Source organism: Sinocyclocheilus grahami, unplaced genomic scaffold (genome assembly GCF_001515645.1).
Source record: "Sinocyclocheilus grahami isolate Dianchi unplaced genomic scaffold, SAMN03320097.WGS_v1.1 scaffold36.1, whole genome shotgun sequence".
Taxonomy (NCBI): Eukaryota; Metazoa; Chordata; class Actinopteri; order Cypriniformes; family Cyprinidae; genus Sinocyclocheilus; species Sinocyclocheilus grahami.
Window position 1 is genome coordinate 479,069 of NW_015505215.1, and position 13,655 is coordinate 492,723.

The following is a 13,655-nucleotide window of genomic DNA, read 5'->3' on the forward strand; positions in this document are numbered from 1 at the left end:
AAAGATAATCTAAAAGTAGTCTGATTATATTACCTAAAATGTGTAATGTAATCGATTCGTTACCAAGTACAATTTTTGTCATGTAATTTGGAGTTAAGTAATGGATTATAATTTGTAAGTAATCTACAACCAACAACAAACCAGAAAACAACAAACACAATCAAACAAACAACAAATAAATAAATACATTGTAATTGAGGCTTAATGGAATACTAAATTTGCCAACAACTTTTTTCAGATCATCTGTCAAAAGTATCTATCCTGTTGGGATATTTACTAAATGTTAGTCTCAAAGGCAGTGTAATCATGAACCAGATAAGCTCTTTGGATTTTTCCTTAATTCGCTCAGACAATTACTCATTCTTATTCATCCTTTATTCATTTATCTGGCGGCTGTTCTGTTGTGTAATGACCAAATGTCAAATATCTCTCATATTACAGTGACCATTCAGACGGTCTGGAAACCTTTATTCTCGATTACGAATGGATCACTTAGTAAGGGTCAAGCACTATATTTCTCAGTTCAATGCGGCTCTATTAAGTTTAAAGATGTTCTTGAATCATAGAGTCTCAAAATGAAATAATACTAGAAAGTAAACAAATAAATGATTCCAAATGCAAACCATGTAATGAAAAACTCGATGGATGAGTGTTGCACGAATGACAACGGTTCAGCCCAGCTCTAGAATTAAAGAGACTTTCATGGGAAAATGATTGTTTCCAGAATTCCATAAGTGAGCGAAACCCATCCTTTGAATCAATTCCAGCTGAGCCAGTAAACATCCAAATGCGCCAGTGTCTTTGTGCTACACCAGAGAACAAAACAAACGACTCTATTAAGTTTAAAGATGTTCTTGAATCATAGAGTCTCAAAATGAAATAATACTAGAAAGTAAACAAATAAATGATTCCAAATGCAAACCATGTAATGAAAAACTCGATGGATGAGTGTTGCACGAATGACAACGGTTCAGCCCAGCTCTAGAATTAAAGAGACTTTCATGGGAAAATGATTGTTTCCAGAATTCCATAAGTGAGCGAAACCCATCCTTTGAATCAATTCCAGCTGAGCCAGTAAAACATCCAAATGCGCCAGTGTCTTTGTGCTACACCAGAGAACAAAACAAACGACGGTCAAACTATTTTGTAATCACACATAGCTATAAATAGCACCATGCAAACATGAGGGATGCATCTCCATAAATACAGAAATACAATAGCAGCAATTTCATGTGCCTTTCAAAACTACATGATTTACCTTGAATTCGTTTTGACTGTGGGAATCAAATACAGGATGTTCTGCTGACATGTTTTAATGGCCTCTTGAGGAACTTTTGAGCTCCTCCTCCTCCTGTAAACGATGCCTTGAATTGCTTCCATGAGTCTGGGACGGAGAGCACCAACAATGCTTGCCAGTAACACAGACGCCCTCGTGCCAGAGCAATTCAAAGAAAAGAGGCGAAACCTTCCCTCATTCTCTGGGAACTTACTACTCTCTACTGGACCGCTGGTGCATGACCGCTGGTATATTAAAGTGCTTGAAAGTACTTTCATCCACTGCTGCTATGCTATCAGTACTGGTTTTTTGCCACTTTCACATTGTTACTTACACAATAAAAGCACTTTTCCCCCCTAATTTTATGAATAATTTGTAATATATTCAAAAGTAAATGTTATAATAAAGCATCTACTAAGCATTAATTGTAAAAATGTAAATGAATTAGGAATTCATTTGAAATATCTTGAGGACCACATTCTAGCAATGGGAGTTTAGATCATATATCAATTTGAGTTGATCACATATTTGATAAAGCATAGTGTAAGCAAACTAGTTTATCGTCAAAGTTTCAAAATTATAGTCTAAAACAAAATGACAACAAAAAGTCTAACATTATTATTATTTTTGCAGCTCTTCAATTTTTCTAGAAATTTGACCAATAAAGAACAAATAAGATTTTTGATGTTAATCTAATAATGTCAAAATATCATTGCATTGCATACAATATACACTAGACCTATTCTCAGAACTAATTTAACTTTTTCTGATTTTATTACTTTTTATTACTCAAGTTGTTGTCAGGTTTAACTGTTGATCATTTGCTAACAGTAGATCGTCACATTAAATATGGGACTAAAAAGTGTCCAAATATTGTTTTGTATCCTAATTTAAAACTAGCTTGTTTTCATTAAAAAAATAATAATAAAAAAAAATTTAAAAAATGCATGGTTTATTCTTGTGTGATCTAAAATATCTTAAGAAGTCTTTCAATGCATGTTTAAATGTGGCTTACAGATCCAAATGTTTTTGAGATACTGTAGTATTGCCCGTACGTAATGGAAAATAAATTCTTGTTGGTCCTAAACCGGACATTCAGATCACAAGATGACACAGCCGCTCTCAAAAAAACTGGCCCGAATTCAAATAGCAGTTTTCAAATATAGAAACTTCCTCCCATCTGACATTTTATTCAATAAAGTCACTGTGCTTGTGACCTCCTGGTATTCCCCCAACTTCTCCTAGGCATCTAACCAAATCAATAAATAGAAACATAATTTATTCTTCTTTTTTTTTCTGGCCACTATCATTCTGTATGTGCCTGATAAATAATACATAAACTGACAAGAACTCCAAATATTATGTTAATAATATAATATCAAATTTCTTTATATAAAACTGTTTTACAAGGTTCACTTTATGAAAAGTTACAATCAAAGAAAACAGGTATTAAACATTTTTTTGCCTAAAAGTGTCATTCTATTTGTAACCACTAGAGGGGCAAATGCTCAAGATAACACTGTAATAAATTTCCACTTGAAGAAGAATAAGAAAAATATTATTTGTAGCCTCGACTTGCCTTTAAAATAGTTTTTATTAAACAGCACTTAATTACATAATTAAACAATTATTATTATTGTGTTGCTTTTGCACCTGGGCTATCACTGTATGTTTTGTTCAAAGAATACTACCACTTTTACAACTGCACTTGTCTTAGCAACTTTATTGAGATTCACACTCAAATCAGTCCAATTCATTGGCCAAACATCACACATTTGTATTTTCCATATAAATTGAGAATGTATCAAGTAAAGATTATGAAAGTGCAAATACCATTTCAAGGATTAGGTGCTTAACAATATAAAAATCTGTAATGGGTTACAAAATGTGCTTTCCCCCCCCAACCAACAAACAATAGCCACCACCTCCCCCAAACAATAGCCTCGACACTTCAACGGTCTTTTGTCAAGAAAACATTATCTATTTTTATTATAATTACTTAATGCACAGCATACCGTCACATACAGGACAACTTTTGTCATTCACTTTCTTTGTCATGGTTGGACAGATGTTTGAAATCTACCATATGCTTCATTTGAACAGACATTAGCTTCACCTCAACCTTTGGCAACACACATTAGTCCGAAGAAATACTGCGATTAAGTGAGCTTAACTCATTCCGATCCCACATACAAACTGTACATACAGAAAAAAAATTTTTATGTCTGCACTCCCTCAAACTTTGACGAATGGAATGATTCCAAAAAAAAAACTTAACGGACAGGTTTGTCTTCATTTTCACTTTGAAAAGTTATGCATTCGAACATTAGGTCAGAATCAACATATAATATGACATCAAGCCCACAGTAAAACATCAGGAGGTCTGCTCAGTCAAACCCACAGCTAAAACCGCCAATATAACTGGAAACCTATGAGCTAAAGTAGGTTATTCCATAGCTGAAATGTGAGCTAATTTTGTGCAAATTTTATGAAGGGCTTAAAACTTTGTGTGATTTAGCCGTTTCATCAGATGAAAAGTTGGGCAGGTGTTCACATGAAAACTGAAGCAAATCAAAAACATTGTTAATTTGTTTGAATGGCTTTTAACAATTATTTCAGCAGACGCATTTAAGTAATAAGCAAATATTGAAAAGTGGCACTGTGTTATTACAGTTTGATATATACACAAATATATATATATATATATATATATATATATATATATATATAGGTATTCGTGTTTTGTTTTTTTTGTCAACACCAACTTTACCTTCATCTTCATTTTTAAGTAAGTGTCAAATAAATAGAAAATTAATTTCCATAATTTATTGTAGAGAAATACCAGTTAAATTAATTGTAAAAAAAAAAAAACGTAATTGTGGGTGAGTTCCATCATATATAGAAATGTAAATATGAAGCTAAAACAGCTTCTGGCCATCAAACTGTAATGCCTTTGCCTCTACCAAAAGCTCAATAGATGAGACCTTAGATATTTTGATTTTTGGAAAAAAACTTAAATTTCTATCAGAGATGCACCAGGAGAACATCTACGGATTTTTATCTGACATTTAAATTTGAGAATTAGATTTTTTTTTCAATTGTGGCCATGTGGAAATCACATCTTAACACACAATGAATAGTATCTCATTAAATATAGATGGATTTGATCCGTAAATGTGTCAGAGTTAATTAATTCTTTCATTTTTTTTTTTTTAGATAATTGCTTTAAAAACAACCTGGGAGAAGGGGCCAGAGTCATGCTGAAGAACAAACGAACATGTATAAAAATGTCTTTCAAAAAATATTGACCTCAGTTTGCTTAATCGTACGATGCGTCTTGGAAATTCCCTCACTCTGGGCTCCGAGCGAAAGAGAGCGGCTATAAATAAAGAGAAGTTTCACAGAAAAGGCACTGTGAGAAGTTGCAAAGACGAAACGTTTTCCAGATCCAGCGTGGCACCTCTGAACCGAGTTTAACCTCGCTGGTACTTTCCATTCTAATTAACCGGTGACGGATTACAGTGATTACGAAAAGTCAACTGCAACTAGAATTACTGTTCATTTAGTTTCTGTGATTATCAGCCCTGCTCTTCTGAGCGTGATGCTGCTGTGTACTTCTCTAATACTACAGGTCTATTTTAAAGGAAGGATAGTGTACTGAATAGGGAGGCTAGGCCCTCAGCAGCAGGCACAAACAGCACACCGTCCGCTCGGCGTGTGCTAGCCAGTGTTTTTTGGCACCTACAGTATCTTTTACATCCTTTTTAATCAGGCGAACTCGCACTGAATATCATCCTGTTCTATACAGTAGATTTTTCGGACTACCTCACTTCTTGTCCCGTCTTCATAGCGCTTTCTGTTTCAGTTGCTGACTCTTCTAAAAGCGTTTAACACTCCAAGACCGGAATGAGTTTTTTAGTGAGCAAAGAACACATGCCTCATGAGCACAAAGGCCTGAAACACACGAGTACTGAGCGGGTACTCAAAAATGGTTTCGATTTCTACATATCTGACCATACAAAGCTTCTCATCATGATTAATCTTGATCCTCGGGTTCGCAATCAGGCAGCTACTTCATCAAAAAAGTGGCTTAGCTAGTAGGTGAAGTCAGTATTTCATACAAGGTGTACTTGACCCTCCCATTCAGAGGAGTTACTGCTAGGCTGGTCGGGGTCTGAGTCACATTTTGGGGTGTCAGAGGGACACGGGTTCAAACCGCTCGGAGTTTCGCCCAACTCGATGGACGTAGCAGAAGGTACCGCACACATATCGAGGCCTACCAGGTCTAATTGTGTCGGCCTGATGGGCTCACGCTCTCCTGTGACGATACCGGAGTCAAACTCGTGCTCTGCCTCTCTATCGCCCCCCGCTGTCCACTGTGGAACGGCACACTCAGTCGGCTCTGATGTCATCCTTGCCGACTGAGCACCGAATTCACCAGCCGAAGGAACCAAATTGATATTCTGCGGGTTCATGTCATGAAACCAAGCCATGATGTTGCCTAGAAGGTTGGCGTTGTCTGAATTGAAATCAGAGGTTTCCATAAGTCCTGAAGGAGCTTGGAAGGGACCATCAGCAGACTCACAGGAAGGATGGTTGAGATTGTCAAAACGCAGAGGGACATTCTGGCCACTGATATTACCGAGCTTCTTTAGGCTGTCACCCACCTCTAACAGCTCAGAGCTGCTCAGGGCAGCACGGGGCACGTCTATCCCGCACAGCACCGGGTCCAGACGCGTGGGCAGGGATGTTCCGATAGCCCCCAGAGATGCTTCGTTTGCGAGGATCTCTTGAGCATCAACGCCAGCACTGCCTGCAGTCAGTGCAGACTCCTGCAGAGACAGCTGGATGGCCAACAGGATATTCGGATCATCCTCATCCAGGGAGCTGTGAGGCTGAAAGGTAAAAGATCAGACGTTACTCTGTACTCTCAGCTGAGGATTTGTGACGTTCCACCACATAACCTCTGTTAAAAGGGTCTCAACTCACCATGAGCAGACCCAGTCTGTGACCACCACCAATTTCTTGTGTGTCTGTAAAAGGCGACAAATGGAAAATGTTTTGTTTAGTTGTATTGCTAGTAAAGTTTTGCTTTTTTTATAGCAAGGAATATCTCTAAGGACATCTACTCGCTGTAAAATCATTGATATCAATGGTGCTGCAACCCATGATTTCTCAGTTACCACACTGAGTATTTCCTTCAGCCGTAAATTATAAATTGGTAGTGTGACCTTGAGGATCTTTATATGGGTTTTTGTGTAGTCGAGCTCAGTAGTACTTAAAAATAAGGTTTCATTTGTTAACATTTGTTAAATACATCCGTTAATATGAACTAACATTAAACAGAATGTATTAATTTTACATCTCAGCATTTATTAATGTATTTTCAAATCAAAAGTTATATCTGTTAACATTACTTAATGCATGGGAACTAACATGAATATGAACATTTTTATTAAGTAATATTAACAAAGGTTAATAAATGCTAGGGATGTAAGAATGCACCCCGAGCCGATATGTGACGATTCAAATAGATTGAGATGTTAAATGAATCGCGATACAATTGGGGGATAGGAGTTGATATGAACGCATCTCTGAAGGGAATTGACTGTCTATACCGGTTCATACTGAATTTGTGTTTATTTTTGCTATGATATTAATTTTTTTAAATACTGCAATACCATATGTCACTTAAACAACGTTCGGAACGCGACACTGTTTGAAAGGGGTTCCTTTTCACTGTTGCACTGTGGTGAGGGAACAGCTGTATGTGTTACTAATTGTGAAAGTTCCGAAACTGAAGCTGTAGAATTAATAGAACGTGATGATGACACAGAAGAACTGGTCCACAATATCCACATTGACCACCACAAATATCCACCGCCCCTGCCATCAGCTCCCGCGTCTCACACACGAGCGCGACTTTAGCACTAGATTTAGCAACTTTCAGACCCTTTTAGCTGCTTTTTTTTCCATAGAATATTCATACTGACAAACCTAGCGACTTTTTGGGATAAACCTTAGCTATGGTTCGGTTGGAAGATTTCGCCCAGTGCTGTCCCGCGAACGCGAGGTCTGACTTTCCTGGAGAAGTGTCGCCTCTCTCGGCGTCTGTTCTGTGCCGTGAGCGGCAGAGAAGCAGCACATTCAGTTGGCCGCACCGCAGCAGACTCGTCAATAAATGAGTACAAAACAGCGTTTCCTAGCACCTGTCGCTTACTGATTGTTTGGAATTATAAATATGAGCGTAGTTCGTCTGTTAAAATCACATGCACTTTTTTGTTTGTTGGTTTTTTTAGTTTGTTACTCAGGCGCAGGCAGTGCGCTGCATGAGACAAAAAAAGTAATATAGCCAAAACAACCGCATAGCCGCTCTTTAGTGTAGATGCATGTTGATTTTATCAGACGATACCACGATTATAAATGAGAGTGACTCCTGGTTAAAGGGGTCATTAAAGGGGTAACATTAAAAGGGGTCGTGTTTAGTCACTATTTAGTGTGGTATTTTTTTACAATATTCACTCATGACAGTAAAATAGGGCATTCTAAGTCAATATACTGCAGTATTTCCTCTCTCAATCAGTAGAAAATATGGTTAACACCCGGTCATGCATGAAAAAAAAAATACCGTCATGTACCGTGAAACCGGTATAATTTTGAAAAATACCATGATATAAATTTTTGGCCATACCGCCCAGCACTAGTTTAGATGCTATTTTCTTTTCATCTTGCCTCTGTATAATGCATATTAAAGAAGTATTTATAGTGTTTATAAGTGCAGCATTTATAGTGTTTATATATGCAGCATTTTGTCCAAGCAATAATAAGAGGACACTTTTTTAGGGATGCACGATATATCGGCCACCATATCGGTATCGGCCCATATCGGCTCATTTTTTCTGTTATCGGTATCGGCCTGATAAGAAAATTTGGCCGATATCTTAAAGCCGATAAATAATGCATTATTTCCTTCAGAGACACTTCAGATGCGCGCTGTTCGTTTGCAGCCTTTTGTGCAATTGTACATTGTAATATTGTGTTTATTTGATGTATATCTGATTTATCTCATATAGAATGCGTTTGGTTAAGTTAAAAGAGCGCTTCAGTTTACCGGTGATCATCTTTAGCTCAGCACACGCAGCTCAAACAGCAGTGCACAACATTAATAACTATGATTGGGAATGTCGTGTATATAACATTCTAATGAGAACATTATTATAATAAAACGTTGGGAATTCTTTGGGTTTAGTTGCCGTGTTTCAGCGCGTTGATATGGGAAGAGCGCATCCACAACAGGATCACACATTCTGACTATAGCATGCAATAACTGCGTCATTTTGTACATATATAAGTTGTAATATTATGTTTATGTTGTATTAATATTAATCTCAGGATGCATTTCCTTGAGTTAAATAAGCTGCCAGCAAAACGCTTCAGTTTACCATGTTCATTCAGCTCTTCAGCTTCAGCACGCGCAGCTCAACGGCTGCTATTTAAAACAGTGGTATTAATTTGTTACTTTTTCAAAATCATTGATACATTATTAATAACAACAACCACTTGTATTGTTCTCTTATTATTTTCATCAACAATATGGTTTAGTAATTAAAATCATTTAATTATTGTCCGTGCAGAGGCTATTCCGTTTTATTGATCTATGGCGCATTCATTTTGATTCTTTACATGTGTAATGATGTCCAGTGACTTGTTTGCATTATTTATGCATTATTTTATTTATTTGTAAGACTTTTTTATGACTAAATTTGGTAATGGGAGAGTAAAAATATTTTTAAAACGTACACCGTTCAAACTAGGCTGCTTATGTTGAAGTGTTTGGGATGTGGCTTTTAATGATGAGACCTTTTTTGTAATCAGGCTCTCAAAAAGTATATAACAATTTGGATATAGATTTATCGGCCAACATATCGGTTATCGGCTTTCAAAAATAAAGAATAATCGGTTATCAGTATCGGCCAAAATTTTCATATCGGTGCATCCCTACACTTTTTAATTTATAATTTGTGTTAAATCTCATTTTGTTAAAAAAACTAAATGGTGAGAAAATCATATCATGAAATCAGTATCATGAATTGTATTAAGTTGAGTGAATTGTTACATTCCTAATAAATGCTGTAGAAATATATTGCTCATTGTTAGTTCATGTTAGTTAATACATTAATGTTAACAAATTAGACTTTACTGTAAAGAGCTCCAGCTTGCATCTGTCTATCCAGATATACATGGCAAATATATGATGCAATCAAATATTTAAAGGATTAAATACTATGCGTCACAGCTGTATTTCAGAGCAAGTGCACATGAATGAGGCTAATTGTAGTCTGATTATGGTGTATACATGTTGGATGAACCCGAGCTACAACTGCATTATCTAGGTCTATTAGTCCGACCTCAAAGAAATCAGACAATAGATTTCAGTCAAACTAAAGTGTTTACAGTACGTCATTTTATGAAGAATGAAATCAAACTTTTATATTATATATTATACATTTATATAATATTAATGAAACAAAAGGCCATTTAAATGTGCTTACTCTCATGACTCTCTTAACACACTTAAGTCCACTTTTTAAAAAATGCACTTTGTAATAATGTTAATGTTGAATAATAATCTTGAAGTTTTATATTTGAAATCGTTTTAATAATCTTTTGTTGCATGGTGACTAACATACTAAAGCACATGTGAAGTACATGATTATATTTTTAACTACAGTGTTATTCAATATCACATTTAAAGTTCACATTCTAAATGTTCTAAATTGCATTGATAAATAGGTTTACAGTGTATTTTCTGCTGACTTCAGTATGCAGAGGACAGCAAAAAAATCTCGAAACTTCACTTGCAGCTGCTTAAGCGACGGAGCAACAAAATGCTTACATGTGGCAGCAAATACAGGCACCAAACTGAAAACACATTCACGAAAAACATACCTAAAGTGCTGTGGGCTGGGTCATCAGGTTCGGGTGTGTTGCTGCGGAGGCTGGCCATGTCTCCTCTCCTGCGCTGCCTGTGTCTGCGTCTGTACTGGAACTCAGCATATGCCTACAACACAAAACCGCACACAACACCATTTCAAAGCTGCTTCAAGAGGTGTACCAGCATTCCCACTAGACCCTGTGAATAAAAGTCAGACTCTCAGAGGAACCCTACACCTCTCTACAGGAACTCTGCTGTGCGGCAGCATCAAAGTTCAGGGCATCGTCATGTCAGAATAACAGACAGACGCGTTGAGTAAAGTCAAGAAGGCTTTTAAAGGAATAGTTCAAAACAAAAATTAAAATTATGGCATTATTACTCAACTTGTCATTCAAAACCCAAAAAAGGATCATTTTTAATAATGCATAAAAAATAAAAAAAAATCACAAAAATCTATAATATAGTCATGTTATGTCCTTAAATCTTTAAAGCTCCAATCTCATTCATACTAACTGCATGGAAAAGTGACCAGCATCATTTAAAGGTTCTCATTTTATATTCCATGAAAATAAAGAGACAACGTGTATGAAACTACATGAGGGAGGGTAAGTAAAATATTTCAGAATTAAAATTTTTTGCAAAACTAATCCTTTAAGCTCCACAAACCATGTACATTTCCAAATAGTTTGACACTCTGTAATGAAATTTACTACACCACCAACAAGATATGGCATTTCGGTGTATGTGTGTCAGTATAATCTATTTAAGATTTAATCACAAATCATAATTGATCTATACTGCACTTCTTCCAACTTTATTTTCACCATAGGTCGACAAACTCCCAAAAATTAAAAATAAAAGTCTTGAATCTAAACCAAATTGAAGCTGCATGCAGTAAGCATGCAGTAACGACAGCAAACTAAAAAAAAAAAAAAGAAGTACATTTAGGAAAAACATTCCTGATAGGTACCGCTCAAGCATCAACAATAAAAAAAAAGTTGAATAAAGTGCATCACTATTATTCCTCTTTCTACAAGCCATAAATCCAGAGCAAAAAGAAACTGTGCCATAGCCTGCACACATGATTTCAAAAGAAGAGCAGCGACCAGCAATACAGACTGAAGTGGTGGCCTGGTTCACCTTGAAACATCTACAAAAACGCATATTTCATGACCTTTCTTGGAACAGTCAAAGCAAAAAGCAGGAAACTGCCTTTTGAAGTTACAACACCAAAGGCATCTTTTAAAAGACCATGTCGGGATACACTAACGGAAAAGATCTCGGTCTCCAGATGACGTTAAAACTGCATCAGAATTCTTAATCTGGAGTGCACAGCAATCATCTGAAACATATGAACAGCGGCAATAGAATACGAACAGAAAAAAATAAAACATGCGCCCAAATAAAAGTGGACAATGACAGTGATGGAGTGTACATGACAGGTGCCATTCCACTGTTTGTTTAGCCGTTCCTGAGATGGGATCTAATGAGGATTCTTTAATACCTGCGGATGGCTTCCTGTATACTGACAGTGCTCTCTCGGATCAATTCCCCAGAGAAAGGCATGATTCCTCTGGATCTTTAGATTAGAACAAAATAGCGGTACACTGTTTAACATTAAAGGTCTCACACATTCACAAATGCTGAAACAGGACTAAATCTTGCTCGAAAGGCCAATATGCACTGCCAAAACTTCAGGCATCATACACCAGCTAAGTAGATTTAACAAAGACACTCTTTAACAAACTATTCCCAAAGTCTCAAAACAAACCAAACAAAAGTGTTACCTCGGGAGAAGCGAAACCCAAGTACTCCCAGTCCCATGTTCCACCAGCAAAACTGTAAATGCAAACAAAAAAGTAGGTTCCATGTGATCTTATACATTGTGAGGCTGCAGGTGCAGTTGAGTTACAAATGAAAAGTCACTCTTAGGAAATACACTACTACTGTTAAAATTAGGGATGCCAATACCACTTTTTCCAGTACTTGCCCGATACCGATACTTTTATTTTTGGTACTTGCCGATACCGAGTACCGATATTTTTATTGCATGTGTCAATTTTTTAAATATTGGGAACAGAAACCAAAAGAGTATGTATAATGTTAGTTGGTTAACTTCATTTATCAAATAGATACAGTCGAACCAAAATTTATTCAGACACCTTCAACATTTCTCACATTATCACAGTTTATTCCCTATAGTTTAGAAAATGGTAATAAAATATGACAAGAACTCCGAGTTAAATGGTGTCAGAACAAATTCAGCTTGAAAAGGTTAGATAACTTTGATAGAAAGGTACGTAATGGATTACAATCAACCAAAAATTATTCAGACAGCTGTTAGTATGACAGTATTTACACAACTATCAATACTTAGACAAACAACCCTTAGCATTAATAACAGCCTGTAGTCTCCTGGGCATGCTGTCATCCAGCTTTTGCTCTATGGTACATCATCTTTAATTTAATAGCATTAGAGCTGCTCCATTGCAGCGGCTTAGTACTGTAATCATGCGCTTTGCTGTAATAATGCAGGGAATCACTCGTTATACATCTCCTAACTGTGATATTTTCAGAAATAGAAGTCGCATTTTTTTCATCTGAAACGTGCTGCGATTTATATTCCAAAGCCACTCTTATAATGCAGAAACACTCAAGCAAGCAAAACGCGTGCAACGAGTGCACGTATTTGTACTGATGCAGAATAGTATAGCCTAGCGCATTTCACACAGGCTGCTAGATTCACTTTCGCCAGAAAGTCGTGCATGCCTAAGGTTGAAAATAAATGATGTTTATAGTAAATGCCCCTATAAATGGTCTTATTTTTACGATTTAGTTTTAATCCAAACGATGCGTGTGCTAAGTGAGTGAACATCAAAGATCACACAACAGAAGTGCGCGTGCGCTCTCCTTCTCTCTCTCTCTCCCTCCCTCCCTACCATTAAGTAACTTGTGCATTGTTTTACTTACTTGTTTTTGACATATTTGACTGAACTACAAACTTTCCAGTGATGTCTGTGAGAAAGGTATATTCACTCGACAAGCTCGTGCATCTGCGCCGCCGCGCGCTCAATCCACTCAGCGTGCTTTGCTTATCAGCTCGCACACATCAGCTATACAGGCGTTAATACTGAATGTTTAACATTATATTCATTGCATACATATACTTCGTAGACATCTTTAATCTCTAATAACTCCATTCTGCTGTCTGTTGTCTGCGTTTCTTTGTCTGAATATGGAACTTATCACATGCTGTGTGGTATTGGCGTTTGGTATAGGGGCATTTTAACGAGTACGAGTACAAGTACAGGAGCTTAGTATCGGGCCCGATACCGATACCAGTATCGGTGCATCCCTAGTTAAAATTAAAACCCTATTGACCCTATTAACCTTACATTCATAGAAATGCGTTTTCTAAGTCCTTTAAAAATATAGTTTAAAACT

General features: G+C 36.7%; 1 protein-coding gene across 1 annotated transcript in view; it reads right to left on the reverse strand.

Annotated features, from left to right (window-relative positions):
- Positions 1 to 4,068: 4,068 nt before the first annotated feature.
- Positions 4,069 to 13,655, reverse strand: part of LOC107581531 (ankyrin repeat and IBR domain-containing protein 1-like) — a 38,478-nt gene continuing 28,891 nt past the window's right edge. Inside the window, exons 17-20 of the mRNA XM_016267107.1 lie at positions 11,999 to 12,050; positions 10,226 to 10,337; positions 6,266 to 6,309; positions 4,069 to 6,171 (exon numbers count right to left, since the gene is read on the reverse strand). Of these exons, the coding sequence (XP_016122593.1) occupies positions 5,392 to 6,171; positions 6,266 to 6,309; positions 10,226 to 10,337; positions 11,999 to 12,050 (988 nt within the window). The 3' untranslated portion in view covers positions 4,069 to 5,391. The remainder of the gene's footprint in view (positions 6,172 to 6,265; positions 6,310 to 10,225; positions 10,338 to 11,998; positions 12,051 to 13,655) is intronic.